Source organism: Salmo salar, chromosome ssa02 (genome assembly GCF_905237065.1).
Source record: "Salmo salar chromosome ssa02, Ssal_v3.1, whole genome shotgun sequence".
NCBI lineage: Eukaryota > Metazoa > Chordata > Actinopteri > Salmoniformes > Salmonidae > Salmo > Salmo salar.
In genome coordinates this window covers 37,333,218-37,358,543 of record NC_059443.1, presented here as the reverse complement: position 1 = coordinate 37,358,543, position 25,326 = coordinate 37,333,218, and the positions used below count along the sequence as shown (strand labels likewise).

Genomic DNA, 25,326 nt, shown 5'->3' with positions numbered 1-25,326 from the left:
TTTTTATGTCTCACACACATCACTGAACATATTTGCCTTTATATCATAGGTTAAACTGGGGCTCAGCAATGAATAGCATTTCCCATTTTTCACAATGTAGGATCTTAATTTGATCACTATTGTTGTTGAGAATTTCTGAATACGTCAGGAAAATCAAACATGTAGTGTATGTGAGGTTTAAAAAATCTTCTAACATTAGTAATTTCCACTTTTAACATTTCAGACTTCATTTGCCATAACAAAGAAATATATCAGCCCCTACAAAACATTTCCATATTACAATCCACATGTTGCTGCATAAATATTTTCCTGCTGTAGCAAACTGGCTCAAATTAAGATCCTACATCTGTGTATAAACAATTCAAACTGAGCGATCATTGTCGGATCAAATCCAAACACTGAAAGAGATCTTGGAATGCAGTAAGGTATGGTTGCACAATATACCGTTTAGAGTGAGCTATATTGGCCTAAGTGATATCTGGCCTATCCAAAATCTCACTCTTTGGCCGAGTCATTTTCCTGAAAGATACAGTATGACCATCTGGTTTGGTGGATTGGAGAAGTGACTAAACATCCCATGACTGCATAGTGGATGGACATCATTATCGCTTAGATGGTCGCTGGATAGTTAGAGAGAAAACAACACATTTTTGGGATGACTAGGGGTGTAAAAAAAATCCTAGGCTGTACACATCTTTGCCTATGGTAAATTCAGTTTAACCTTACTGTTCTGGTCCTACATGGGCGTATGGAATGTCTAATTATTATATACTGCAGAATAATGAGCTCGGTCAGGTTCAGTCAACTAATGGTATTGTCATACATTTTAGTGCTAATATTCATTTCCATAGTTGTTTTTGTTTATTATGCATTTGTAAATATGATAGTGTACAACAATGTCATCCACTCAGCAGCAACAACGGTGACGAAATTATGTGTTTTGGGTAGAGTTCAGTTTGTTGAGTTGTAATTACAGTCCAGAGGAAAAATCAATCATGACTAATAACACTATACCTAGAACAAACATTGTAATAACAGTCCATTATTTTCAACAACAAAAAAAGCATCAATTCTACTTTTATTTCATTAATTTAGGCCTACCATTTTTACATTTGCTCAAAATCGAAAGCTGCATCGGTTCTCAGTGAATGAATGACCACAATCATGATGACTTTCCTGTTGATGCAGCTGAATAGACCCCGACTTTAATCCTGTTATCGCTTGTCCAAACAGTCGCGGCTGTAGATTCGGTGGAGATAAGGTTGGTGGACGCTCCTCCTAATATGATGCTGCTATTCCTGGTGGAGTTTGTGGTCACGCGCCGCAGTCCGGTGTGCCGGGGGAAGTGCTTTTATCAGCTCTTGTGAACCTCTTCGAAACGGGCTTTCTTTGACTCGGTTGTGTCTTTGATTGTCGCTTATTTCTGCCTATCCCTACTTAGGCTACTGGAAAACCGACGGCAGCTGAACTGAGCAAACCGTTTGAGGAGCCAAGGACCTTTGTAAAACCGTGGTCGGTCAGTGGTCATTTTGGAAGGCTTCACATTGGCTCGTGAACGATGAAACTTAAAATAGTTTTGGAACTTTTGTATTTCCTTATCATTTTACTCCCCAACACAGCGTTTTGTCAAACAGGTAAGTGATATGCCGATGTAATTAATTGATCATGCCAAATTGGGACTAAATTGTATGTAGACCGTAAAATGAAGTGCGAAAATTACCTGTAGCCAACCGATGGGGTTTCAAGCTTATTCTTTCAACGGACCTGTTTTACGATGAATATTATGAACACAGTAGGCCTACCTTATGAACTGGAGGATACATGTAGCATAGCTGTGGAAGAAAAAGGTGACAATACCGTTTTTAATGCTGAAAATATATCATTTATTACAGCCAGCCATTTATTACAGATGTTTGTACCTGTTCTCTCTATTCACTATGGCAGTCTATTGACCTGTCATTGGAGACAGAAGGGGCCAAGCCTGTCTGTTTCTTTTCCAACCACACACGCCTTTGAACCCTGTGGCCACGGTGGGAAGAGACACGTGTCCATGAGGGCCTCCCACTCTGACAGAGATATGGAGATGAAGGGTATCTCAGGACATTGACTGTGAGAGTTCCCTGAGTGAACGGTGGATAGGGTAGCTCTGAAAGCTCCTGTCCTCACTATGTCACAGTTAGTTGGGCTATGACTTTTCACTTGGCTGCGAATACTCTACCTCATCTCATGTTTAAGTCCCACAGCTCTCACTTTTAGAGTTTTCTCTCTTACTCTCTATTCATTTTGTCTTCGTATTTATTTTCCCTCATGCTGTTCTGCTCTTCATTAACCATTAGCATATGTAAGTCTCTGTCAGAGGTACCCACCTTTTCTGTTTGGGCCTCAATTGCCTGACTTGGAAGATTCACCACATAACCGTCCTATCTCTGATAGTTTGTGTAAGAGGTGTCGTCAATTTTGGTTCCAGTCTTGCCCATCACCGTCATCAGTCGCCTATATTTCTGAGCGAAACTGTTAGGGTCTCTTTTTGCAGGGGATGCTGGGATCAACCACAGACACGGGAGGTATAGCAGCACCCACCATGGTTTGAACACAGTGGTATGGCTGTGAGGGCCAGGCTGGTCCAATAGGCATCATCGGAAAGGGCTGAGGGTGTGGAGTGTAGACATAATCAATCAATGGAGTAGATGGCTGGATAAAACCTCCAGAGGTGTAGGCCTCTGTGGAAATGTTTGCAAGAACAGCAGAATCTAGGCCCATATTTGAATGGGGTCCTGTATATTGAAGACAATCAAATTAGTTTGATATGAAATATTTCAGAAATCATGACCATATTTTTGTTAGGCTTGCAACTAATAGCATTTTTGATGCTAGTATGACCTATGTACACTTTTTCCTTGTGAAGCAATTTCTGATTGTTTCATAATTTTTTGTTTTGCGGTTATGCTACTAAAAGACGTTCAAACGACACACATACCATGATCTTGTTGAAATAAGTGTTGTTGGTAATTGTACTGAAAGTTCATTTTTATCCTCTGCTCTTATGCCAGATACATTATAAAGGACACACCTACATAAAATCAAGAGCATCACTAGCACATTTTAGAATGTTTTTACAATGTCGCTCCACCATTACCTGACTGTGGTGTCAGAATTGTTACTCAGGTGAACACAGCTGGTGTTACTGTGGCAACTACCAAACATTCCTGCTTTAGAACAGCAGTATTTGCAGTAGGCCTACTTTCCCTCTCAGCAAAGTTTCGAGAGGATGTCTTTCATTTAGATTCTGTCCAACACCCAAGGGTCTTGCTTGGGTATGCTCCAAATAAATACTTTCCCTCCTGTTTCAATTTCACATTTCACCCTAAACTGAGAAGTCAGACTGTCTTTGAAGCTGCTTTATACATGCTTATCGTAAGAAAAATTCTCATCACCACAGCAGTTTTTTACCACATGCCATTGAATAGGAAGTACCTCATATTCCTTCCCCCTTTTATGATACCTCTCATGTAAAGGCATATATTAAAACAGAGCATATGGACATTAGCAGTCACATCCTGCCAGAGCTGAAGTGTCTCTACTTGACTTGGAAGCCTATAAATAAATAAGGCTGTTAGCTTTGGCTACGACTTAGTTCCTGATCATTATTGGAGAGGCCATGTTTGTTAACGGATCCTTTCATACTAGACACTTCCACTCTGACTGCTCCCAGCTGGGACTGTCATTGGATACATTAAATTACAACATAGATGTAGGGGAAGTAGAAGACAATCACATCCAAAGTGGATCTCCTCACTCTGCATAGTGGATTTGACAATAACACTTCCCTGTAAATCAATGAATTAGTGAAACACGACTGCCCGTGACTTGCATGCAGTACAGTGACAGTCAATGTAGAAAACATAGACGTGAACCATCTTCACCATATTTTGTAGTATACCCCGTGCATCACTAAGGTTTACGAAAAGATACACATGTGCAAACCAAAAAATTGCCATTCTTTTATTCCAGATCTCCATGAGTTTTTTCCAGGCGCTCATGGTGACCTTCAGCATGGTTACTGTGGGACTACTCAGGTATTTCTCCAGAGTGTACTGGTCCCTGTTGATGAACACATTGTGGTCCAGCCCTGTTTGGTGATCCGGGACACCCTTTCTCTCTGCTGCTGGGTCTTCCTCTTCCTGTCCTCCCTCTCCTCCCTCTGCCACAGAGAGATGGGCACCGAGGCCTGCCACGGGCAGGGGAAGTAGAGGGAATCAGGCGGGGGTAACCTCCCGTACTGCCCAGGAGGGGTTGGGTGATGGCACGTGTTGGGTAACGAGGGAAACTGATGGCGAGAACCACGGTACGTTCTCCTTGGGTGAGGGTTGGGGGCTTTGTACAGGGTGTAGTTTTGGGTGGTGCGAAGGGTTGGGAGTATATTGTTCCCCGTGCTGAAGTTGGTTGCCTACTCTGACAGGATGGGGAGACAGACTTGGTGGTGGAGCTAGCAGACTTCTCTGATAGGTTGTCAAGTGTTATTGGGTTGTCAAAGAGTTGGTTTTGCAGACGAAGGATGTTCAGCTTGGGATGCCCCAATAGTATTTACATCATCTCGTATTCTTACTTACACCACTGAGGAGTTACTGTTTGCTACAGTAACATGAATCGTCACAAAGTCTAGCAGATCCAGGTCCATCAAAATGGACTGGTTGGACTTATTGGATATCTGGGCTTTTACCCGAAGTTTGTGGAAGACCTGAACAGACTGCATCATCAGATGACCCAGACGGCTCCTTGGAGGTTTGGGAGCCTTTGTGGTAGGCCCCGCCCCTAACTTAACCCCCTTAACGCTACCTTTCTGCTTCCTGGATGAGGAAATGTCTGAACCTGTTCTGTCCCCACCTCCATCTGCAGCACCGCTCCTTGCACATTGGACCAGCTCCTTCACAGCACACTTCACAGGACTAGGGTTACTCTAACCTACACTCCTTTCACCATCCCTCTTTTCACCTATCTTTTCACTGTTCACACCATCACTACTGTCACCAACCTCTCCAATGATGGCCGTCTTCTTTGTTGTCTCCCCTCTTCCCTGCTCTGCTTCCTCCTCTTTCTTTTTAGTAGCATCCATCACAGCGCTTCCTGTAGCCTCCTCCAATGGGACAGCTGAATTGCCAGTGTTCAGTGTTGTGTCAATAGGTGCCATGGTAATGTTGGTTGCAGGTGCTGGTGCAGCAACACGGATGTACCCTGGTGCGGGGGTATACTGCCCAGGTTTGTGGCACTGGTGGTGGCCGCGGGGGCTGATCTTTGGTAGACAACAATGTGCCATAGATAGCATGTTGATGGGTTTGAGGATGAGAAAGAAGGGGTTGATGGTGATGATGAAGATGGTGATGAAGGAGATTGGGATGATTAGGCGGCTGCTGGAAATGGGCTGTTACAACCGTAGGGTTTGTGCTGTGATCTATGACCAAAGTTACCCGTCCTGCCAGCAAGCTATTTCCTGAAAGGGAACCAGATGATCATTCTTTGATTCACAAAATATTTTGTACAGTATATTATGAATAAATGCACTTGTAAAGTCATTATGCCTTTGCCTTGTTAATTTCTGTCATCCAAAATGATAATTTCATGCTAACTTTAGAATAAAGCATAAAGCATAGATAGTTAGAGAGCTGAAAAGCTAACAGACAGTTTTGAGAGGTTGGAATAGTAATTGAACATAAAATGCGTACCTTGTGTTGAGTCAGGTGTGAAGGCGTTACTCTGGAAAGGGTTATGATCCTCCATAGTTATAAACAGTTATTTGAAATATTTTAACACAATATTTTTTGGAAGTGCAGTACTTTGTTATTTAGTCAAGTAATTGTTAATTGATGCACCTAGAATGTCAGTGTCACTCTATGTCACCATTTTTTACTTGGTTCTGACTAGTGGGAGTACAGCTATGACCGGAAGTGACTTTTTCGTAGCAGGTTAGGATAATTTACGCAGCAGGTTAGGATAATTAATGTGGCTGGTTAGGAGACTTAGGTTATGGTTAGAAAAAGGTTAGGTTTAGCTAAAATGCTCTCGAAACCTGCTGCGAAAAGTAACTCCCGGTCGTAGTTGTACTCCCTCTAGTCACAACTCCTAGACGTTCCAACTCCAGAAAATTGTTGTTTTGTTTAAGAGTTTAATTTCTCCAAATAAATGTTGTTTTTATGCACAAAAGTACAAACAAGATCACCAAGATCAACATATTTTCAACATTAATTTGTCTCATAATCCCATAACTCCTATTTTACAATTGCTATGACCAGGCTAGGCCTAGTTATTACATGGTTGCAACATAGTATTGACAGTGTTTCATTGCTAACTCAGTTGATTGTGTGTGTTGGGGGGGTAACTTGGGATCGGTAACTTCAAATCAAATTGTGTGCATATGCGTGCGTGTGTCCATGCTTTGAGGGGAAAACACAGCAGCACCTTATTCACTCATGTTCGTGCTAAATGTTTGGCTGCTTGTGTCTATCCTCAGTGCTGCCACCAGAATGTGCTCCGGGGGGTCACTCTCTGCTCCAGAACCCATACCGCAGCACCAGTTTCAGCTCCCGCAGCCTGCAGCAGTCAGCCCTCCAGGACTTCATCTGTGACCATTCCCTCATACCAGGCTGGTACCAGTTCCAGATCTTTGACAAGCCCGCCAGCATGCCCACACAATGTGTGGAGGTAAATACAGATGATATATTTTATTTTATAGTACTTTTTCTCTCTAGGTCTCAAAGCATATTACAATGTATGGAGGTCACCCCATCCCCCTACGTGTCGCTAACACCCGTTTCTTGACTGTGTCCAGCTCGCTAATAATCCCCGAAATGAAAGATAGACAGTCAGGCAGCATTGAAAATTCCAAAAACGATGGATAGAGGACTATTTTAAGTTTCTTTTGACACGGAGGAAATATTTTTTTTTAATGTTAGTGCCGCCCTCCGGCTCTCCGTTGAAGAACGAATGTGGCCCCCAGAGAAAAATTAGTTTGACACCCCTAGTTTAGGTGGTCTTTCATAGCAAATGCCGTGCCTCAGTCAGAACAGTACAGAAAAATATTGTCCCCATGATATAAGATCTTACAATGGCGCCGGAGGGGATGGCTGACGTTTTACGGGCTCCTAACCAACTGTGCTATTTTTTATTTTTTTTTTGCATTGTTTGTAACTTTGTACATTATATTGCTGCTGGATATCAGAACAGCGATTACTCACCTCGAACTGGATGAAGATGTTTTATTTAATGATACCGACGTGAAGGATATACTGCTTCTCCGAGACCAGGCCCAAATCCTGTCATTCGCGTGAAGAAAATATGGAAATACAGGGGGCAGAGATCGGGGTGCCTTGTTAGAATTCGGCGAGTGGGTAACCCGCCTCTACCATCCGTTCTATTGGCCAACGTGCAATAACTGGAAAATATACTGGATGATCTCCGTTCGAGACCATCTTACCAACGGGACATAAAAACTGTAATATCTTATGTTTCACCGAGTCGTGGCTTAACGACGACACGGTTAATATACATTTTTTCGTAGCCGTCTATTTACCAGCACAAACCGATGCTGGCACTAAGACCGCAATCAACGAGCTGTATAAGGCTATAAGCAAAAAAGAAAATGCTCATCCAGAAGTGGCGCTCCTAGTGGCCGGGGAATTTAATGCAGGCAAACTTAAATCCGTTTTACCTCATTTCTACCAGCATGTCACATGTGCGACCAGAGGGGAAAAAACTCTAGGCCACCTTTACTCCACAAACAGAGACGCATACAAAACTCTCCCTCGCCCTCCATTTGGCAAATCTGACCATAATTCTATCCTCCTGATTCCTGCTTACCAACAAAAACTAAAGCAAGAAGTACCAGTGACTCGCTCAATACGGAACTGGTCAGATGACCCGGATGCTACGCTACAGGACTGTTTTGCTAGCACAGACTAGAATATGTTACGGGATTCATCCAATGGCATTGAGGAGTATACCACCTCAATCACCGGCTTCATCAATAAGTGCATCGACGACGTCATCCCCACAGTGACCGTACGTACATATCCCAACCAGAAACCAGGGATTACAGGCAACATCCACACTGAGCTAAAGGCTAGAGCTGCCACTTTCAAGGAGCGGGACACTAATCCTGCTATGCCCTCAGACGAACCATCAAACGGGCAACGCGTTGATACAGGACTAAAATTGAATCCTACTACACCGGCTCTGATGCTTGTCGGATGTGGCAGGGCTTGCAAACTATTATGGACTACAAAGGGAAACCCAGCTGCGACATGCCCAGTGACGCGAATCTACCAGATGAGCTAAATGCCTTTTATGCTCGCTTCGAGGCAAGCAACACTGAAGCATGCATGAGAGCACCAGCTGTTCCGGACAACTGTGTGATCACGCTCTCCGTAGCCGATGTGAGCAAGACCTTTAAACAGGTCAACATTCACAAGGCCGAAGGGCCAGACGGATTACCAGGACGTGTACTCAGAGCATGCGCTGACCAACTAGCAAGTGTCTTCACTGACATTTTCAACCTCTCCCTGAACGAGACTGTAATACCTACATGTTTCAAGCAGACCACCATAGTCCCTGTGCCCAATAAAGCGAAGGTAACCTGCCTAAATGAATACCGCCCGTAGCCCTCACGTCAGTAACCATGAAGTGCTTTGAAAGGCTGGTCATGGCTCACATCAACACCATCATCGGTACCGTAGAGCCATGTCTAGGTCCAAAAGGCTCCTTAACAGCTTCAACCCCAAGCCATAAGACTGCTGAACAATTAACCAAATGGCCACCCAGACAATTTACATCAACAACCCCCCCGTATTTACACTGCTGGTACTCACAGTTTATTGGTCATGCGCAGTCACTTTAGCCCTACCTACATGTACAAATTACCTTGACTAACCTGTACCCCCACACATTGACTCACTACCGGTACCCCCTGTATATAGCCTCGTTATTGTTATTTTATTATGTTAATTTAATTACATTTTTTACTTTAGTTTATTTAGTAAATATTCTCTTAATTTTCTTAAGCTCTTCTTGCACTTGAGTACTTTTCAGTGAGTAGCCAAGTCATTGCAGTGGTAACATGAGTGCTAGTCTTGCACTTTGAAGTGAACATAGGCTCTTTGTTCCAAGGAGACTGGGATGGTATCAGCATTAAGCACAGGACCAAAGAGAGCGAGAGACAGGAGAGGGATATTAGAGACACAGGAGAGACAAGAGAAAAAGAGTGGGAGACAGGGTTAGAGAGAGACATGGTTAGACAGAGCGCGAGAAAGATGTTCCTCATTTTCCCTGGGCTGCCTGCTGTGCTGCAGACTGAAGGATCCATCAGAGGTGTCACTTCCTCTTCTTCCCAGGGCATTATCATGTGTCATATTGCAGTTGTTGCCTGCAAAGTGTCGCCCTGCCAATCATTACCCATGTGGTTGTATTATTACCACCCAGTATAAACTAGCCTGGTCCCAGGCATATTTGTGCTGTCTTACTTATTATCACAATGAGTGGCTAGAAGTTTGCAAGACAGTGCAAACAGATCTAGAACCAGGCTAAAGTAGTCTTATTCTGTTCTCTATTGTCTTCATCTGTGTCCACCAGGTGAACCACTGTGGGACCCAGGCCCCAGTCTGGCTGTCTCTGGGGGAGGGCGAGAGCCTTCCGCGGCCCCTGGAGGTGACGCAGCTGACGGCCTGTGCCACCTGGCAGTTCTTCCTCAGCAGCAGTAAGGACTGCTGCCTGTTCCGCATCCCTGTCACCGTGCGCAACTGTGGAGACTTCTACGTCTACCTGCTCCAGCCCACCCAGGGTTGCATGGGCTACTGCGCACAGGGTACAGCAGCTGTTTACAATAGTCTGTTTAGGTGGAGGCAATGAGGAGCTCCATACGCTATGAAAGTGAGGCTGCATTTTCCAGGAAGTAGCCTTGTCGTTTTTTCTTTCTTCAATGGGCAAAAATGGAGCGCTATGGTCTTCAGCGCCAAAATGTCATAAAAGGCAATTCATCCACAAACACAAATATAATTGTATAAACGAACGTGTTTTCATGAATTTGATGATTATAATTGTCAAGTCCATTCAAAAGATAAGGGCTGACCCCGGAAGTACAGTACGATATAGTGCTGCATCACTTTCATAGCGTATCAACTGCACTAACTACATGTAACTCATTAAACTGTTATTTACTGTATGTGCTTGTGACTCAGACGTCTGTGGTGTTAACTGTTAAGACCACCATTGTTAATTGTCCTGCTATCTTTCACCATGTAGAGATGTCAGACTCTGCGGCGGTGGTGTGTGGTCCTGACGAGGTGGAGGTTGATGGAGCGTGTAAAGGTGAGTGAGCTCTCTGCCTCCTGACAGTGTGTTGTCTGGCTCTATAGGAGGCCCTTGTTAAAGTCAGACACCACAACAATCCACGTCAGAATTGCCATGCGGTGTGGAATGCAGCAACAGGCCCCTCACAGGTCCTCTTAATGAGCTAAGCATGTGTCCTGCCTCCCTTGCCCTGTCTCCATGACGACATCTCTCGGCGAGGTTGTGAATTATCCCTCTGCCGGTTTTAGGGCGAAGGAGCAGGGGGGCTGAGGACATCGGTGGATGGTGTAATTCACTTTTATTCACACGAGAAGTTATCAAGTTGGAAGGGATACTATGAATAGAAGGCACCTACCGTTTATTGGTATCTACTGTTTTGGTTTGTTATGTTTGGCCCCTTTCCCTGATTAGAGTTACAGAAATAGACCAAAATGTTGGGACTCGCTGGAAGGCAGTGGCTGATGACTGGATCTTTGCCTGAAATATAGATTTTGATTACTTGGTGGGTCACAGGACAAAAACATTCAGCCAAGCTTCTATTATACACAACCATCTCATATCACCCAAATACTGTATACATTATTACCTGCTATATCCATGTAAATACCAGTTACATGTTCAGTAGGAAGAAAACTGAGTGAAACTACCCATTTTGTCCAATAAGACATTTTGTCTAATTTTGTCCATTAAAATATGTTGCTAAACATTTTGCTTCGGGGTACCCTACTGAACACGACTCCGTTATCCCTTCCAGCCAATCAGCCTCCTTCCCCAGCGGTGCCTGTGATAGTAGCAGAGCTCTCTGGGAGCATTGTCTACCTGAAGTGCAGCTTCGAGGGCCATAGCCTGAACAGCTCCCTAGGCTATGTGGTTGCCTGGTCTCGCCTCTCCCCCCAAGGCATCAAAGAAGAACTGAAACAGGAGACTACTGTCCAAACCGTTGCCTTCATCGAGCTGGACGGGATCAACCTCCGACTGGGAGACAAGGTGGGTAGAAGTTACCCCTAACCACTGACGCAGGGTCAGGTATTTTTCATCTCTCTAATGGTTAAGGTTAAGATCGAGGGTAGTGTAATTTGATCCGAGACTTGTGGTTACGGGTAGCTTCTACCTCGCTTGTAAAACAGTCAAACGCAAAAAATAATGCTAGCTTCCGAGCTCTCTCTCAAAATTGAAGTGAATTTGTTTTACAAGTGAGGTTATAGAGCAATAGAGCTGGCCGTGTTGAAAACCTAGACTGCCACCGGCCATCAAAGTATACAGTATATTGTCATTTCATCCTTTTATCTCTTGTCATAAATGTTGCTTTTATTTACTGTTGTATTAAGTTCTATCACCTGGCTTTAACTATAAAGGCTTTTCTACATCCTGAACTGTAGCCTCTCTCTTCCTTTTGAACGGCTGTGGCTGTCCTTCCCTCTGTCAGATTTACTGCAGTTGCTCCAGTTTTTTTCTGGACTCGCCGGACATCCAGGGAACCCCAGAGGAGAGCGAAGAGTTCTTTGCCGGGATCAGGGTAAGTCAAAGAGAAATAGAACACTATTTCAAGGATTTGGTGTTTGAGTGTGTGTAAAGTGTGTAAGTTGTGTGTGTGTGCGTGCCTGTCTGTCTCTCTCTCTCTGGGTCTGGGTTTGTGTGTCTCCTTTTTGTTTTAAATAGTCACTGGTTAGTCAGAATTTCTCTTGTGACTTGTCTCTGCAGTTGAGACCAGAGGTGACTACTGTGTCTGAGGATGGGAAGGACTACGAGTTGACTGTGGAGAGTACCATCCCTGTCCCCTGCCCTGGCGATGCCTCCTCCACCACAGAGCAGTGTACTCTCTCCTTACACCTGAGTACAAACAATCAAGGTAAAGGCTTCGTAAGTAATCCGGCATACTCACAGTATCACCACAGTAAAGTTAGATTCTTCAACATGTTGTGTTTTTAATAACTGATTTTGGCAATATGTTTTATTTCCATAGCGTCTTGATTCTCCAGTGACAACGCATATTGACATGTCGGTATCCCTACGAAATAGACAAAAACAAAGCCAATGACGACAACCATTAAATGATCTATTTGTTCCTCCATAGGAGACGATCTGCTGGGTCCAGACGTGGTGTTGTCGTCGTGCCGGGTGGATCTCTCCCAGAGCCTGGGGTGTCGTAACGGGGTGTGTAGCCAGGCCCTGGTTCACCTCAGCGCGGTCACAGACTTCCTCAGGGACGGGGACAGGACGACACAGATCTCTGTCAACCCCATCGTCACATCCAACTTCCTCTGGAGCGGCTACACACCACAGAGTGTCCAGGTACTGGAACTGGAAAAAACACCCTTGTGATGGGTTGGGAGGAGAGTGGCGGTTGTTATTAGCCTGGTCCCAGATCTGTTTGTGCTGTCTTGCCAACTCCTATGGTCATTGTCACACTGTTTGGCATAAAACTTTGCAAGACGGCATAAACAGATCTGGGACAGGTTGTTAACAGATCTGGGATAGGTCTAGGTTGTTAACAGATCTGGGACCGGTCTAGGTTGTTAACAGATCTGGGACCAGTCTAGGTTGTTAACAGATCTGGGATAGGTCTAGGTTGTTAACAGATCTGGGATAGGTCTAGATTGTTAACAGATCTGGGATAGGTCTAGATTGTTAACAGATCTGGGACCGGTCTTGGTTGTTAACAGATCTGGGACCGGTCTAGGTTGTTAACAGATCTGGGACCAGTCTAGGTTGTTAACAGATCTGGGATAGGTCTAGATTGTTAACAGATCTGGGATAGGTCTAGGTTGTTAACAGATCTGGGATAGGTCTAGGTTGTTAACAGATCTGGGATAGGTCTAGGTTGTTAACAGATCTGGGATAGGTCTAGGTTGTTAACAGATCTGGGACCGGTCTAGGTTGTTAACAGATCTGGGACCGGTCTAGGTTGTTAACAGATCTGGGATAGGTCTAGGTTGTTAACAGATCTGGGATAGGTCTAGGTTGTTAACAGATCTGGGATAGGTCTAGATTGTTAACAGATCTGGGACCGGTCTAGGTTGTTAACAGATTTGGGATAGGTCTACGTTGTTACACTTAACTCACTCAATGCAGAATATGCTATGTTTCTGTATATACTGTATAGTGTACATTTTCTCACTGCCACACTGCCCATACACAAACTGTAAGTTGCCAACTCACTCATATAAGCATGTACTGTATACACTTTATTTTCTCATCTAAATAGCTGAATGTGAAAATGAAATAAATGATATCTGATATGTGATATCTGCTCTGTGTTTTCAGATCACAGTGACAGATGTTCCCTCTGCATATTGCTACTCTTTCACTGATCCTCACATCATCACGTTTGATGGCAGGTACTTCAGTCACTCCTTTATAGTCAGCAATAATGATAGATGCCGTCAAGGCAATGTTAACCTGCAAATATGATAACAATCACATGAATACGCATTAGAGTAGCTGATACTGTAATGTATTTCATGCATTTCCTTCCAGGCAGTATGACAACTACCAGATCGGGACGTTTGTGCTGTACAAGAGCACACGGCAGCCGCTCGAGGTCCAGGTGCGCCAGTGGGAGTGCGGGAGCGTTGTCCACCACGCCTCGTGCACGTGCGGTTTCGTGGCAAGAGACGGCGGTGACGTCATAGCCTTCGACATGTGCAACGGAGAGCTGGGGGACACCAGGCCTCACCTGTCTGTGAAGAACAGGGACGTGGGCAAGAGCGGCATCCGCATCACTGAGTCTTACCAAGGACGCAAAGTCACAGTGAGTGAATAAATAAATAAAGTGTAACATTACATTTTTTCTTTTTTGAAGTTGTCCTCCGATAAGTTGGTGGTGGCAGGAAAAAGAAAAGGTCACTGAGTTGAAGCACACGCCCACAGGAAGTAGTCATTAGCCAATAGGGTGTTGAGAAAGGCACAGTGTAAACTTACAGTGCAAAGTCAGTATTCAGTTGTTTATGCTAATTATGAAATGATACAGACTGTGATGATATGGCGACGCATTGGAAAGCAGAAAATCATTTAGTTGTAATAGAATAGAGCAGAATCAAATGAAATACAACAGAATACAATAGGATCTAATCCCCTTTCTGTCTGTGCTGTAGATGACCTTTTCGTCTGGGGCATTTGTGCGTGCCGATGTGTCTGACTGGGGCATGAGTCTGACCCTGAGGGCCCCCAGCTCAGACTGGAGCCAAACCCAGGGCCTGTGTGGGACGTATGACGGACAGACCCACAATGACCTCCACACAGCAGGGGGCGCAGTGCTGGACAACGAAGACGTAGCAGCCTTCATCTCTGAATGGAAGTTAGTCTGATGCCAAGTCTCAAATCAACCTCTAGCCCCTAATGCTATGGAGTTTGCAGATCTGAAGAAGATATGTGGTGATGGTTCTAACCAGCCTATCAATGATTGCAGCTTTCATTGTAATTCCTATGCCTATACAGTTTCTTTAGATCTGCAAAGCAGGGGCGGGCTTTTGTCCCATTCCATGTGCAACGACAAAGTCCGGACCTGAGACTGTTCTTTCAAACGATGGATATGAATCATTTTGAACATTTTACATGAGCTCTTTCAGCTGGGGTTATGTTACATTATTATTTGTTGAATGTATTTCCATAGAGATCCTATTTGATAAGTATTTATTTCTCTTCTGGCAGACTCCCTCCTGGTAGCAGCTTGTTTGACACCGTTCCGTCCTATCAGAGCGCCCCAAACCCTCACAGGTACTGTAACTGTGAAGAAGAGTCCCACCCCACGTCCCCGCGAACCAGGTCTCAGCCAATCCCTGGCTCCGACTCCTCCTGTTCTCACCACGGCAACGTGAGACTCCACAGTATCATCCCCACTCTGGATGTCACCGCCGAATACAACTCAGTAGAACTGTTCAAAGGCCACCACGACCACCCCTCATGGAACTCCAACCAGCACGGCCGGGCCGAGGACACCGCCGCCCAGCCTGTAGAGAGAGGCTCTACCCTAACAGGCTCCAGCCATGGAGCCAACAACCAGAGGAGCCGTGGAAGGCGCCAGTCCTACCAGTTCCTCCCCAACGCGCCGTACCAGAGCCTGAGCCAGTCCCACCTGGAGGACTTCACCTACTTCTTCCCTGAGGACCACGAGCTGGCGGCCCGGCCCGAGTCCTCCCCTCCCCCCACCTGGCCCACCCAGTCTGGGCTAACCCAGCACCAGGCCAGGGTGCAGTGCCAGCGGGCGGTGGCTAACTCCAGCGTGGCGCTGGGCTGCGGCCGGCTCTTAGGCCGGGCCATAGTGAGCCAGGCGGTGGCTATGTGCGTCAGCGACCTCCAGCTAAAGGACGACCAGACCTGGGTGGGCGCCACTCTGCCTCTGCTTGAGAACGAGTGTGAGAGGAGGCTAGTGGAGGAGAGGGGGAGAGAGGGAGAGCACCAGGAGATGTTGTCCTTCCTCAAGTGTCCTAATCTATGTAATGGGAATGGCCAGTGCTCCGAGTGGGGGTGTGTGTGCTTCCCCGGGTTCGGCTCCTACGACTGCAGCGTTATCTCTGGTGAGAAGAGGGGAGGGTTGGATCTGTAACACACATCTATATTCTAAGTCAATCATACATATTGTAAGTCAGCACTAGACCAGGGTTTGGCTCATAGTTCATCAAAATGAAAGACATATCACAGTCATTTGCTAATCCTAGTGAAGCGATTTGTTAAAAACCTGCTGACACTTTTTTTGCTTGTCATTTGTGTCTGTTTCTGGTGTCGTTTGGGATGGTGAAGACCAGACTCCAGAGATCACAGAGCTGGAGAACGAGGGACTGTGTGATGTCAGACAGCGTGACTGCTCCACTGTACAGGTCTTTGGACAAGGCTTCAAAGACTCCTATGAACTCAAGTGTGAATTTTTGAAGGAAAAGGTACCATACTACACCACACACAAAAACACACACATGCACACCGACACACACACACACCTCCATACCTGTGATATTATTTTCTGTAGCACAGTACTTCTGACCCAAGTGTCCCCGCCTGTCTCTGTCTGCGTGTGTCCAGTTTGTGGATGGTGAGTGGACCCTGGACGAACCTCAGTTTTCCCTGGCTACCTTCCTGCATGTGTCAGGTCTGGAGTGTCAGCTCCCCCTGGAGTACAGACAACCCAGTGCAGGCCTGGACCTGGATACGGCCACCGACAGACCCCTGGCACGCTGGCAGATCAAAGTCAGTGGAACAACGCTATGCAGCACATCTCAGTAATGTTTTGGGTCCAGACTCATTTGGGAATGGGCAAATCACCCATAAAATACAGCTGGATAACAGAGCCCTAAAATAGTACTGTTTTCAGCAGGGCAGTGTTCTGGCCTAGTGTTGTAATATGGTTTGTTTGCACACCTACCAGATGTTTTCAAGATGGTGCAACCTGGACAAGATACCCTTACTTATAGTAGGAGCTTCTGTAAATATTTATTACCAGTAGTCACTGATAAGTAGGTCATTAACGTTGTCTTGGCAGGTGTCCAACGACGGCTACAGTTACAGCAACGCCAAGATCCTGACCCTTTTCGATGGAGCCTGTCAGATCTGCACGCTCAATGCTGACGTTCTCTGTACCTCCAGGGTGGGTTTCTCTTGGGGTTTTTTCTCTGGGTTTTAATGGAATCACAATGTTTCTGATAGCATGATCAGAATGTGTTGTTTAGTGATTAGAATCTGACTTTAACAGATTCAACAGATACTGTATATTATGTTGTGGAACATTCAACAGATGTTCAGGCTAGCTCAAATTTCAGGCCCCTTTCCCACCAGGAAAACCAGCACATGGGCCCGGACCCTCTTAAAGCTAACTGTGAGTGTAGCACATGGGCCCGGACCCTCTTAAAGCTAACTGTGAGTGTAGCACATGGGCCAGACCCTCTTAAAACTAACTGTGAGTGTAGCACATGGGCCCGGACCCTCTTAAAACTAACTGTGAGTGTAGCACATGGGCCCGGACCCTCTTAAAACTAACTGTGAGTGTAGCACATGGGCCCGGACCCTCTTAAAACTAACTGTGAGTGTAGCACATGGGGATCTGTGAAACGTACTCCTCAGTCTGAAGTGTCTTACCAGTCGGCGTCACACAAAAAGCTAGCTATGTGGCGCAAGTAGAGACACTTCAGGCTGAGGAGTACGTTTCACACATCCCCATGTGCTATATGAGCACCACTCCTCCTAGTTATGCATGCCAACCAGTTTCTTCTGAAGAACTCAGAACATTTTTCACCCAAACAAAAAGTGGCCAATGCTCTGTTTGTAATTTAATGTACACAACCGGTCAAACGTTTTAGAACACCTACTCATTCAATTTTTTTAAAAATATTTACTCTTTTCTACATTGTAGAAACTATGAAACTATGAAATAACACATGGAATCATGTAGTAACCAAAGAATTGTTAAACAAATCAAAATATATTTTATATTTGAGATTCTACAAGTTGCCACCCTTTGCCTTGATGACAGCTTTGCACACTCTTGGCATTCTCTGCCAAGAAACTGAAGATCTCCTACAACGCTGTGTACTACTCCCTTCACAGAACAGCGCAAAATGGCTCTAACCAGAATAGAAAGAGGAGTAGGAGGCCCCGGTGCACAACTGAGCAAGAGGACAAGTACATTAGAGTGTCTAGTTTGAGAAACAGACGCCTCACAGGTCCTCAACTGGCAGCTTCATTAAATAGTACCCGCAAAACACCAGTCTCAACGTCAACAGTGAAGAGGCGACTCCGGGATGATGGCCTTCTAGGCAGAGTTCCTCTGTCCAGTGTCTGTGTTCTTTTGCTCATCTTAATCTTTTATTTTTATTGGCCAGTCTGAGATATGGCTTTTTCTTTGCAACTCTGCTTAGAAGGCCAGCATCCCGGAGTTCTTTGTTTCTGGCAGTTTTGAGCCTGTAATCGAACCCACAAATGCTGATGCTCCAGATACTCAACTAGTCTAAAGAAGGCCAGTTTTATTGCTTCTTTAATCAGAACAACAGTTTTCAGCTGTGCTAACATAATTACAAAAGGGTTTTCTAATGATCAATTAGCCTTTTAAAATGATAAACTTGGATTAGCTAACACAACGTGCCATTGGAACACAGGAGTGATGGTTGCTGATAATGGGCCTCTGTACGCCTATGTAGATATTCCATAAAGAATCTGCCGTTTCCAGCTACAATAGTCATTTACAACATTAACAACATGTTTCTGATCAATTTGATGTTATTTTAATGGACAAAAAAAGTGCTTTTCTGTCATAAACAAGGACATTTTTAAGTGACCCCAAACTTTTGAACGGTAGTGTACATGCACATTTTGTTACTGTGTATCAATCCCCAGGAGAAAACATGCAACATTGACAGTGTGTGTTATGGAGAGGGAGACCTCAATCCCAGCAGCCCTTGCCTGATATGCCGACCAGACTCCTCCAAATACACATGGTCCATCGCTGAGAGTAAGTACAATGTCCTCTTACCTATAACGTACTTTTACTCTACAACTGCTGTTTACATTATACAACAGCATCTCTATATAAATTCATACCACGCGAACTGAAAGGTATTTGCTGCCACCCACTACTGACGACAGCACGCAGTCACAGAGAACACATGGCTGCATGGTCTCCGCAATATGTTTACAGTATGTCAAAACCTCGCGGTTGGTCTTGCTATAGAGAACAAGGTGTTATTGGGGTCAGAGCCATTATAGTACCTTCAGGCCTCTGGGTATTGTCATTGTGGTTGGCTCAATGTGTTCTTTGTGCTGAGTTTTGATTTGAGTGTTCATACAAAATGAGGCCAAATCTCTCCAGATCAATTAGAGTAGATATTAGAAATGAATACAACTGGTTCAAACTAGGAACAGAACATTTTACAAAGATAGATAAACATATAAATAAAACAAGTGGAAATAAAGGAAAAATAATTGTATATTTTGTACCTCAGATAATGATATGGACATTAATGATGAAATGATTAACGTTATTACTAAATATGACTATTCTGCTCCTGGAAGAGAATGAGCCACCGGTGTTTCAGTCAGCCCAGGGGCGTCTGCAGACATTCCAGGGGGAGAACTTTGTGTACCAGCTGCAGGCTCAGGATCCAGAAGGCTCTGTGGTGCTGTTCACTCTGGAGTCAGGCCCCAGTGACGCCTCCCTCTCCCCCGCTGGCCTGCTCATCTGGAAGGTTACTGACACTGCTGCCTCCTCCTCCACGCAGACCTTTCAGTTCACTATCACAGACGATTGTAGTGCTGAGACGCTTGCCTCTGTACAGGTAGGTTTCAAAATAGGAGAACACTGTTGAATAAGGATATTGACTGACTTTGACTGACTGTTGACTCTTTGTGAATGGGGATTTTTAGAGATTGCTCTTGATTGTCAGCTTTTCTGTCTACCGCGAGAGGGAGCTCTAGATTTGCAATCCTTATTGTCCAGCCTGCCGCTGTACTAGTCTTTCTGTGTCTGTTGCTTTGGTATGTCTGTTAGCAAGACATTCAAAACTAAAATGCAATAATTACTCACGGATTGTCAATCATTCTTCCTCATACTTATATGTTCATTTCAAACTGTTTGTGAATTAAACTTAAGCTCTACTAACACTTCCCACTTGTGTGTGTGTGTGTGTGTGTGTGTGTGTGTGTGTGTGTGTGTGTGTGTGTGTGTGTGTGTGTGTGTGTGTGTGTGTGTGTGTGTGTGTGTGTCCAGGTCTCTCTGCGGCCCTGTGACTGTCTGAACGGAGCTTCCTGTGTTACAAACATTAACCTCCCCCCTGGCAGCGGGGAGTACCTGTGTGTCTGTCCCGCTGGCTTCACAGGGGACAGGTGTGAGGAGGACATAGACGACTGTAAACCCAACCCCTGCCGTCTGGTCAAGTGTATAGACGGACCCAACTCTTTCTCCTGCATCTGTCCCCCCGGAATGACCGGTACTGTACATGACAGAAATAGAATTACAACACACACTGTACGTTGTACATGCTGTCCATGCTAATACTGCAGCTCATTTGTGGGTCTCAGATGCTTTTATGACTCTGAGAGCTTACTTTTAATCATTCCGTTAGGAAGCTGTGCTTTGACCCTCCATTCTATGAACCATACTCCTTATTACCACCCTTTCAGTGTTTGGATACAAGCAGTGCCAGATTTCCTCATCTGGTTCAGTGAATTTAGATGTTGATGTTTTGTTAGTGGATTACATCCTGTGTGTGTGGGGAAGGCTGAGATTTCATTCATGTTGTTTTTGTGTTCCAGGTCATACCTGTAGAGAGGATGTGGATGAATGTGCCGCAGAGCCGTGCTTCCCTGGGGTGGGCTGTAACAACACACTGGGCTCATTCACCTGTGGCTCCTGTCCAGAGGGTTACACTGGGGACGGGAAGAGTTGCAGTGGGTCCCACTCTCCCTCTCTCCCTGTCTGTTTCTCTCCCTCCTTCTGTATCTTTCTCTACCCCGATCCTCTCACCCCCAACCCTCATTCTTTTATCAATATGTTTCTATTGACTGTGAATAATTGGATTCTACCTCCTCCTCTCCTGAAGTTAAATCGGAGCCGTCCAGTGGTAAGGGTGATGACTATGAGCCTATTCATAGAGTGACCGTGCCTGTACCCGCTGTACCCACAGGAGGTCACCAGGGTTTTGGCACGGTTAAACCATCAAGCCAGGCCCCCTGCTCCAGACAACCATGCTACCCAGGGGTGCAGTGCTTCGAGAGCACACACGTATCCGTAGGCTACATCTGTGGACCCTGTCCACCTGGGCTCCATGGCAACGGACACACCTGTAGTAGAAGCACCACAACAGGTGAGAAGGGTCACCTGATCACTTAGCTGATGATTGACAGGGGTTCATGTGATTAGGTGTTTATTATAATGTTATTAAATATCTGGCCTTATATGGGATTATTCCATCGTTTTATATCTGGCTAATAGCTGGCTCCTAGTAAAGCTAACTGTTATGCCAGTATTATTTAGCTAGGTCTTCAGGGTTAGTTGATAGAGGTGATTTGAGTTATACTAGCTCTATACAAATCCCATTTGAGTTCCTTTTCAAGCTCTGTCCTCTAACTTCCAGTGTTTTACAGGACAGAGGCCAGTTACCAACAACAGAGAAGATGGACGTCCCCAAGTGACAGAAGACTCCAGTAGGGAAATTACTGGCACCACCTCCACCTCCTCCTCCCAGAACAGGAGGAGAACTGAGGGGCCCTCATCGGGTAGCAAGAGAGTCCCCTCCGTGGAGAGAAAGACACCTATTAGCCCCCAGGACCAAACTATCACCAGAGTCTCCACCCCCACCAATCACAACCGAGGCCAGAGCAGCAAGGTGGACCTGACCCCTGACCTTAGGTGGGGGTCATCGTCTCTCATAGTAACCTGTGCGGACTCGCCCTGCTTCTCCGGTGTGCCCTGTGAGCCCACGGTCTCAGGCTCCTTCAAGTGTGGCCGCTGCCCATATGGTTACACTGGAGATGGGTTCACCTGCAAAGGTTAGCGGTTAGCACTCTTGTAGTCTGTTTTTCATTCATATGATCTTTGTTCTTTTTCCATATGTTTTTAACATTCAAATCCTTACATGGACGTATACTGTAGGTTCCCATGAAACTGTTTGGTGTTTTCCAGCTGTGTGCCGGTATCCATGTGGAAGGAATATGGAATGCTCTCTACCCAACACCTGCACTTGTAAAGAAGGCTATACCGGATATAACTGCCACATAGGTGGGAACAACAGTCAGGGTTGGACGAGACAGATGAGTTTCTATTCTTATGGCTCTTTAAGAGTTACAAAATAACTTCTGCAAAAATGTCTGTAAATTAGAATAAGTTGTTTTCAGTTACACATAGAAGTTGTAGATTCTATTAACCTTCTACCTTCTCAGCTGTCTGCCGACCGGACTGCAAGAACCAAGGGAAGTGTGGCAGGCCAAATGTGTGTGTCTGTCCTGTGGGCTACAGCGGACCAACATGTGAGGAAGGTAAACATATCATCCCACACGTATTTGAACTCTTAACTATGCACTCTATATCCTGGCCCCAAATCTGTTTGTGCTAACTTGCCGACTCATTGTCACTCATTGTGTGGCTTGACAATGATGTAATAGGAGTTGGCAAGATGGCACGAACAGATCCGGGTACAGGCTATATGTTCTCCATTGTAAATATTGTATATATTCTCCTTTTCTTACTGGATGCTCTGTACACCCCTTGGTTGCTGTGTTTGTAGCTAACTGTGAGCCATCTTGCCAGCATGGAGGAACCTGTCTGGTCAGGAATCTCTGCACCTGTCCTTATGGTTACGTGGGACCAAGATGTGAAATCAGTGAGAGATAATCAATTTCATCCTTTCAGGCGTATATCATGTTTCCCTACAATTATCTAAACCAGTGTCTGCTTGCCTAAAAAAAAATGGAATGTGTGTATAGGGGTTAGGAGTTGTCGTGTGTAACTGTGTCTCCGTGTGTCTCTGTTCAGTGGTGTGCAACAGGCACTGTGAAAACGGAGGGGAGTGTACTTCTCCCGATGTGTGTAAGTGCAAGTCTGGCTGGTACGGACCAACATGTAACTCAGGTAACGCCAATCAACACCACGTGTTCCTACTTAGAAGCCCATGACGAACATATCTCTTTTTCGACAACAGTATGTTTAGCTATGGGCTCAATATTCCATTGTCTTCACCTCCAGCTGTCTGCAATCCAGTGTGTTTGAATGGTGGGACTTGTATCAAACCCAACATCTGCGCCTGTCCCGGTGGCTTCTATGGCTCCCAATGTCAGATTGGTAAGAATAGGTGTCACACTGACAATCAATAACCTCAATTGATTAGGACACATTCTACTGGTCCCCTATTAGTGAGTGATATGTCAATTTGCACAGAAGTCTATTGCATGGTGGTACTTTGGTTTAGTGAGGTATAACTGTAGCTGTGTCACTGTGCGCCGTGCCCTCCAGCTGTGTGCAGCCCTCCCTGTAAGAACGGAGGTCAGTGTATGAGGAACAACGTCTGCTCCTGCCCCGGGGGCTACACAGGGAAGCGGTGTCAGAAGAGTAAGAGCCACTGCCACCCAACACAACCAAACACCCCACATCACTGTCTATGCATGCAGTATTAAATAGTTATAGGCCCTATATCAACATAAATGCACGTGGAAGAACCTAATTGTAATAACCCTGCAGCAAGCTAGTAAGTTCATGCAGTTATGTTAATTGAGCCAAAAATGCATGTTGCATTGCGTCTTTCAGGTGTATGTGAACCCATGTGCATGAACAAGGGGAAGTGTGTGGGGCCCAACTCCTGCTCCTGTGCCTCTGGGTGGAGTGGGAAGAGGTGTAACATTCGTGAGTGACAACATAATGTACAACCACTGTTACCCTGAACCTGTCACCATGTAAAGATGCCTTTACAATACTAAGCAACTCTGTGTGTGTGTGTGTGTGTGTGTGTGTGTGTGTGTGTGTGTGTGTGTGCGTGCGTGCGTGCGTGCGTGCGTGCGTGCGTGCGTGTTTAGCCGTGTGCCTGCAGAAGTGTAAGAACGGTGGTGAGTGTGTGGGACCCAACACCTGCCACTGTCCCACAGGATGGGAAGGCCTACAGTGTCAGTCCGGTGAGTCCTTCTCACATTCAATATGATATACTGCTGCCAAGTTTCAATAGATAGCTATATACTTTTATCCTGTACTTATATTGCGTTCTATACTATTTCCTCCCTCTGCCTGACGCACAGCCATCTGTAAGCAGAGATGCCTCAACGGGGGAAGGTGTGTCCTGCCCAACTTCTGCCACTGCCGCAACGGGTACACTGGTGTCACCTGTGGGTTAAAGGTGAGCATTGGGTCACAGTTTGGATGTTCATTAACAGTGGGTTTTTTATTGTTGGGAGATTATATACTGTAAAATGTCTTTGCTCTTTTGTAGGCCCCACTTGCATAAGGTAAATGACTGAAGATGCAGAAGTTTTACAAAATACACAGAGCAAATGGAGTCTTTATTACGCAGTATGTGATCGTGGAGTGTGTGTGCCTGTATGTGTGTGTGTGTGTGTATCTTTGTACATGAACAGGGGGACTGGATATATTGCACGTATCTAATTGTCCCTGTTTTGTTACTACCTCAATGCTCAAGGTAGCACATTGATTTAAAGCTCTTGCATAAGAAATGCATAACATATTCATAAACAATGCATAATACTGTCTTAAACACTGCATATTCATTCGGAAATGTTTATGCCAATCGTGTTGATGTCGCAAAAGCTACGTTTACACAGGCAGCCCAAGTCTGATCTTTTTCCACTAATTGATCTTTTGACCAATCAGATCAGCTCTTTTGACAGTAATTGGGCAAAAGATCAGAAATATGCTGCCTGTATAAACACAGCCAAACTATGTAATCTAACATAGACATTAATTCATGTATTTTAATGCATAAAAATGTGTTTTATAGTCCTTATCCTAGGCTTTTATACAAAAGTGTTACTGCACACAGTATTATGTTGGAGTAAGAGAAGAGAATCAGATGAAAAACTAGTTGATGGTTTATTGAAGAACAATCTAGCTTTATATGATATTAATACCCACTTTTCTATTTGTTTTGTTCCTTGTTAGTGATTTGACCCATGTTTTTTCCTCTGGTTTATTGTGGTACTGAAAGTGTTTTTTTTTTCCTAAACTATTGTGCACTGTTGTTTCATACTTAATATGTATGGAGAAATAATATTCTTCTTTTTACATCACACCTGCCTTGGAAATGTTATTAGCTTGTTTGATTTTTAGGGCCACTTGTCTGCAATTGTTTTGTGACTGTTGACGAGATCTGTTGTAAGTATCAATTCAGATATACTTGATCACTTTTGTACATTATACTGTACATAGGTCAAAACATTTGTTATTTTAACATTTACACTGCGTTGTTGTAAATCACGCATATGGAAACAAAATAAAAAGTTATTGTGTAACTTGCTTTAAGTAACACGTTGAAATACAATACGGTAAGGGATGGACGAACACTTTTGTAACAG

The 25,326-nt window shown here is 44.8% G+C and overlaps 1 protein-coding gene across 3 annotated transcripts; it reads left to right on the top strand.

The window, feature by feature from the left end:
* Positions 1 to 368: 368 nt before the first annotated feature.
* Positions 369 to 25,263, top strand: LOC106582196 (von Willebrand factor D and EGF domain-containing protein). Of its 3 annotated transcripts, none has more exons than XM_045703373.1 (31): positions 369 to 425; positions 6,506 to 6,696; positions 9,619 to 9,850; positions 10,288 to 10,353; positions 11,090 to 11,322; positions 11,762 to 11,851; positions 12,037 to 12,184; positions 12,410 to 12,627; positions 13,600 to 13,673; positions 13,813 to 14,086; positions 14,430 to 14,632; positions 14,986 to 15,851; positions 16,075 to 16,211; positions 16,351 to 16,515; positions 16,808 to 16,912; positions 18,655 to 18,769; positions 19,330 to 19,592; positions 20,024 to 20,243; positions 20,569 to 20,703; positions 20,856 to 21,119; positions 21,400 to 21,804; positions 21,938 to 22,033; positions 22,195 to 22,290; positions 22,539 to 22,634; positions 22,787 to 22,882; positions 22,997 to 23,092; positions 23,264 to 23,359; positions 23,555 to 23,650; positions 23,821 to 23,916; positions 24,037 to 24,134; positions 24,228 to 25,263. In XM_045703373.1, the coding sequence occupies exons 2-31, from the start codon at positions 6,676 to 6,678 to the stop codon at positions 24,240 to 24,242; spliced, it is 5,115 nt and encodes a 1,704-aa protein (XP_045559329.1). In that variant the 5' UTR covers positions 369 to 425; positions 6,506 to 6,675; the 3' UTR covers positions 24,243 to 25,263. The 3 variants fall into 3 exon arrangements, with proteins under 3 accessions (XP_045559329.1, XP_014020514.2, XP_014020519.2); XM_014165039.2 differs by lacking the exon at positions 369 to 425 and adding an exon at positions 1,120 to 1,634; XM_014165044.2 differs by lacking the exon at positions 369 to 425 and adding an exon at positions 1,121 to 1,634 and having other exon boundaries at positions 20,940 to 21,119.
* Positions 25,264 to 25,326: the final 63 nt, after the last annotated feature.